Source organism: Pygoscelis adeliae, unplaced genomic scaffold (genome assembly GCF_000699105.1).
Source record: "Pygoscelis adeliae isolate BGI_AS28 unplaced genomic scaffold, ASM69910v1 Scaffold442, whole genome shotgun sequence".
In the NCBI taxonomy this organism is placed as follows: Eukaryota; Metazoa; Chordata; class Aves; order Sphenisciformes; family Spheniscidae; genus Pygoscelis; species Pygoscelis adeliae.
In genome coordinates, this window is record NW_008824191.1 from 764542 (window position 1) to 768486 (window position 3945).

Consider the following 3945-nt stretch of genomic DNA (forward strand, 5'->3'; position numbering starts at 1 on the left):
TGTGCCGAGAACTGCAAGGCAGTGCCACCAGTCTGCGGGCAGGGACTGGTATGAGGGCACACATGGATGTCCCCTGTTGGGGCGCATGGTGTGGATGGCTCGCGTGGATGTCCTCAGGCCTCCAGTACATGTGCAGGGGGGACCAGCATGGACAGGGGGAAAGCCAAGTGCTGGGAGATCCTCCCCTCCACCTGCCCTGGATGTCTGTCCCCATCCCATCAATGCGGCACCGGCCCCTGGGCTCATCCTGGTGCTTGGGGCTGTGGGTGGGCACTGGCTGGTGCTCCGCAGCCCAGTTATCTTTCCAAGCAGGCTGATGGGGGGGTGTGGCCACAGCAGGGAATGGGATCCCAGCGCACGATGTCCTTAGCAAGCTGTCGGCTGAATTACTGGGTTCAAGGGCTTTTTTTCATTTCTCACTCTTTTTTTTTTTTTTGCAATGCTAATAGCTCTGCATTGCACTGGCTCCTGATCCCTCATTAATCTGGGCAGTGCTTCACAGCCAGCCGGAGTGACTTTTGGCAGGTGCACAAAGGCAGGCAGCGACACACAGACCCCCCTGGACAAAAAAATTACCATGCACAGCCTTCCTCCAACTTTTGTCTCTGTGTGGCGGGGACGCGGATTAAGGAATTTCTCCCTCTCCCTTTGATGCTGTGTGTCCATCCGTGCCCGCACGACATCCCCGGTGTCATCCCCTCCCCGGCTCTCCCTGTCTGTGTCCAGTTGGATCAGATCCCCATGCGCTTTCCCGATCCCCGTGTGCTTTCCCATCTGCTGCTGCACTTCTGTGCTGAGCCACAGGCACCCACCCAGGGACTTTCTCACCCACCATGGCAAATGTTGGATGTGTCCCCTGGCTGCCCAGCTCAGAAGTGCTGCTTGCAGACGTCGTATGTGTGGGGAGAGATGGATGCTGTCGTCTGTGCCTTCTCTTTTTGTCTGCTGTCTAAAGAGGAGCTTAGGGCAGCATCCTCCCAGGTCCTACAAGGAAGGTCCTCCAGGTCCTCCAGTCTGGGTCCTGAGGGAATATCCACCCTCACAGCACAGACTGTGCCGACGACCTGCAAGCTGCTAAACAGGACTGCTCTAAGCCTGACCCTGTTATCTGGATGAGAGGCAGCAGTGTGACCCCTGGGCAGCATTCTGTAGAGTCAGAGACATGCGTCATGGAGCCCCACCAAGGTTGCTGGGCTTGTCTGCCCCCCATGCCAGGCTCCCTCCAGCCAGGCTCTGACCTCAGGCCACCTTGGCAGGCATGCCAAGAAGCTGCCCCCATGCTGATGGGTTGGACCCAATGGTGAGACCCGTGGTGCGGTGGAAGGGTGTCGCCTGGAAAGTAGGGATGGACTTGGGTGCCAGTTGTCCCAGTGATTTGGCTAATGGCAGTACAGGGCTCGGGCACATCTCAGCTTGGCACAAGCCCCACAGTGAAACCGCCGGCATTCCCTGCTTGCATCGCACTGGCACCATGGGCATCAGCCCCAAGTTGGTGATGCAAGGAGAGGCAGGGCTCTGCCTCCCCCCATCCAGCCCCAAATTCTGCAGCAGTGGGACGGACACGCGCCTTTCTCCATGCTGCTCCCCCAGCAAGGTTTGGTAACAGCTTCGTGCCTCGTGGGCGGCAGGAGGCCCTTTGCTCCCCAACAGCTCAGGGTGGGAGCCAGCTGGGCCTTCCTCCAGATGTGCTCCAGATCGGGGGCTCCTGCGGGCTCAGGCTGGGTGGCATGAGCAGCTGGGAGCGCAGAGCCCGAGGGCCCTGCTAATGCTGGGCGGCAGGCTGGATGCAGCCCTGGGAGAGGGAATAGGGAAGGAAAGGCCCTCACCTGGAGCAAGAAAGCAAAAGTGCCCCCCTCGCTGGTAGGGATCCCCCAGAGCAGCTGTAAAAGCTGGGGGGGGCTGCAGTTTGTGTGGCAAAGGGATTAAATCTATGCTGGGGTATTGCACGTGCTGTACTGCAGGGACTGGAAGAGGGCTGGGTCTTTCTCAGGATGGGTTCCTGCTTTTCAGGTACCTTTGCAAGCAATAGGGTGATGAGATTAACCATGCCAGCTGCTGGCCAGGCTGTCACACATGTCCCTGGTATGCACTCCATCCCTGTGTGTGTAAAGCTGCAGTGCCGGGGCAGCCTCGTCCCGCAGGTGCATCTGCCCGGGTACCCCCAGGCACCCCGGCAGTGCAGCTTTTCTCTCTTTAGGCTTCAGGATGTGATCAAAGACCAGGCAGAAGTTTTTGGCTCCATCTTCTTGGTCCTGTCATTGAACCGAGTTCTTAATAAAACTCAGCTGTTGGTGGGATCAACTGGGACAGTGGGATCCTGTGCCTGACCTTATCCTAGGTGGCTGGGGAGATGTGGAGGACTCTACATGGGTTGCACCATGAAGTTCCCCCAACCCGTGAAGTGCTGCTTGTTCTGCTTGAGCATGAGCCCCTGGCTGGGTGCCAACGCTCACATATGGGCTGCGTCAGACCCACACCATCCCTCATCCCCCCAGCATCTTTATTATCAACATGTGTCTGGAGAGACGGTGGTTTGTGTCGGCCAGGGCACAGGGGAAGGACAAGGGGTGCCCCGCATCTCCCCCATGCCATGCACAGGCAGTGCAGGGGGGCAATGAAGCTGGCAGCGTGTTAGTCCTCGGCCTCAGAGACTGGGAGGAGGGCGGTCTCCCATGCAGCCTCTGTGGGATGCTCCTGCCTTAGTCCCCTCCATGCCTGCAGGACCCCGAGGCCAAGCCCAGCTCCATCCCCAGAACGTCACTTGGATGCTGAGCCATCGTCCTCTGTCACCCGCATGTGTTTGCTCACTGGTGGCCATGCGATGGGGGTATATTTCTACCGGGCACCTGCATCTACCTGTCCTTGAGCCAAGCTCCCAGTAGATCAGAGATCCTCAGAAGGTGTGGACACAGTCTGGGGTTAAACCGTTGCACCAGCAGCCACATTCCTAGGAGGATGGCAGGACCTCCCGTGGCGCAGGCAGCGGTGACAGCAGGACAGAGAGACTTTTTCTAGGAAAGACAGCCGGACACGGCTTGATCCTTGTCCAGGGGCCCAGCCACAGGGCTGCAAGCCAAGCCCATGGGATGCCAGCAGGCACAGGAGCAGGGTGACCAGAGGCATGCTGTTGGGGAAAGCCTCCTCCCAGCACTGGCTATGATGCCCAGAAAGCATGTGCACACATGGCAGCCGCTGCCCTGGATGTCCGGCTCCCAGCCGCCCTAACATGTCCGAGCAGTGTCTGCCCGCACATCTGCTAGTTTCTGGTGACCTCTAGAGGAAGCCGCTCTGCTCCAGCACCGCGAGTTTGGAAGCGGGACGGGGTCTCACCAGACCTTTGGCTTAGCTGCAGCTGGAGCATTCTCCCCCTGCATCCCTGTCCTGGGCTCATGCCTCTGCCCAAACCCCCATAGCACTTCCCAAAGTGCTGCGGAAGTCTCATTATCACCCTCTAGCAGAGCCAAACACGCTGATTGTCTTACATCTCCCTGTGCTGGGGGTTCCTCTGACCGCCCTCTCCTCTCCGCTGCTGCCTGCAGGTCGAGCTGTCAGACGGGACGTCACACACCATCACGGACGCCTACGCCGGCAAGGAGTACATCATCCAGGTGGCGGCCAAAGACAACGACGTCGGCACGTGGAGCGACTGGAGCGTGGCCGTCCATGCCACCCCCTGGACGGAGGAGCCCAAGCATCTCACCACGGAGGCCCAGGTCACAGGTGAGAGCCCCTTCCCAGTACAAACAGGTTGTGCCCGCAGCGGGGGGCAACCCAGGAGTTGTGGCAGAGGGTCCCCCCTGTCTGGCTCCTGCAAGTTTGGTCCCCAGCGAAAGAGATACCCCCAGTACCTAGGGGGGCTGCAGCCCTTCACCCTGCACTTTTCCCCCCCACCCATGGCCCTGGCAGCAGGTGCAGCCATGGCCTGAAGGGTGCTGACTCAGCTAG

The 3945-nt window shown here is 59.6% G+C and overlaps 1 protein-coding gene across 1 annotated transcript in view; it reads left to right on the forward strand.

Annotated features, from left to right (window-relative positions):
• CNTFR (ciliary neurotrophic factor receptor) overlaps positions 1-3945 on the forward strand; it is an 88253-nt gene that overhangs the window by 82547 nt on the left and 1761 nt on the right. The window contains exon 7 of the mRNA XM_009334715.1: positions 3540-3720. Within this exon, the coding sequence (XP_009332990.1) occupies positions 3540-3720 (181 nt within the window). The remainder of the gene's footprint in view (positions 1-3539; positions 3721-3945) is intronic.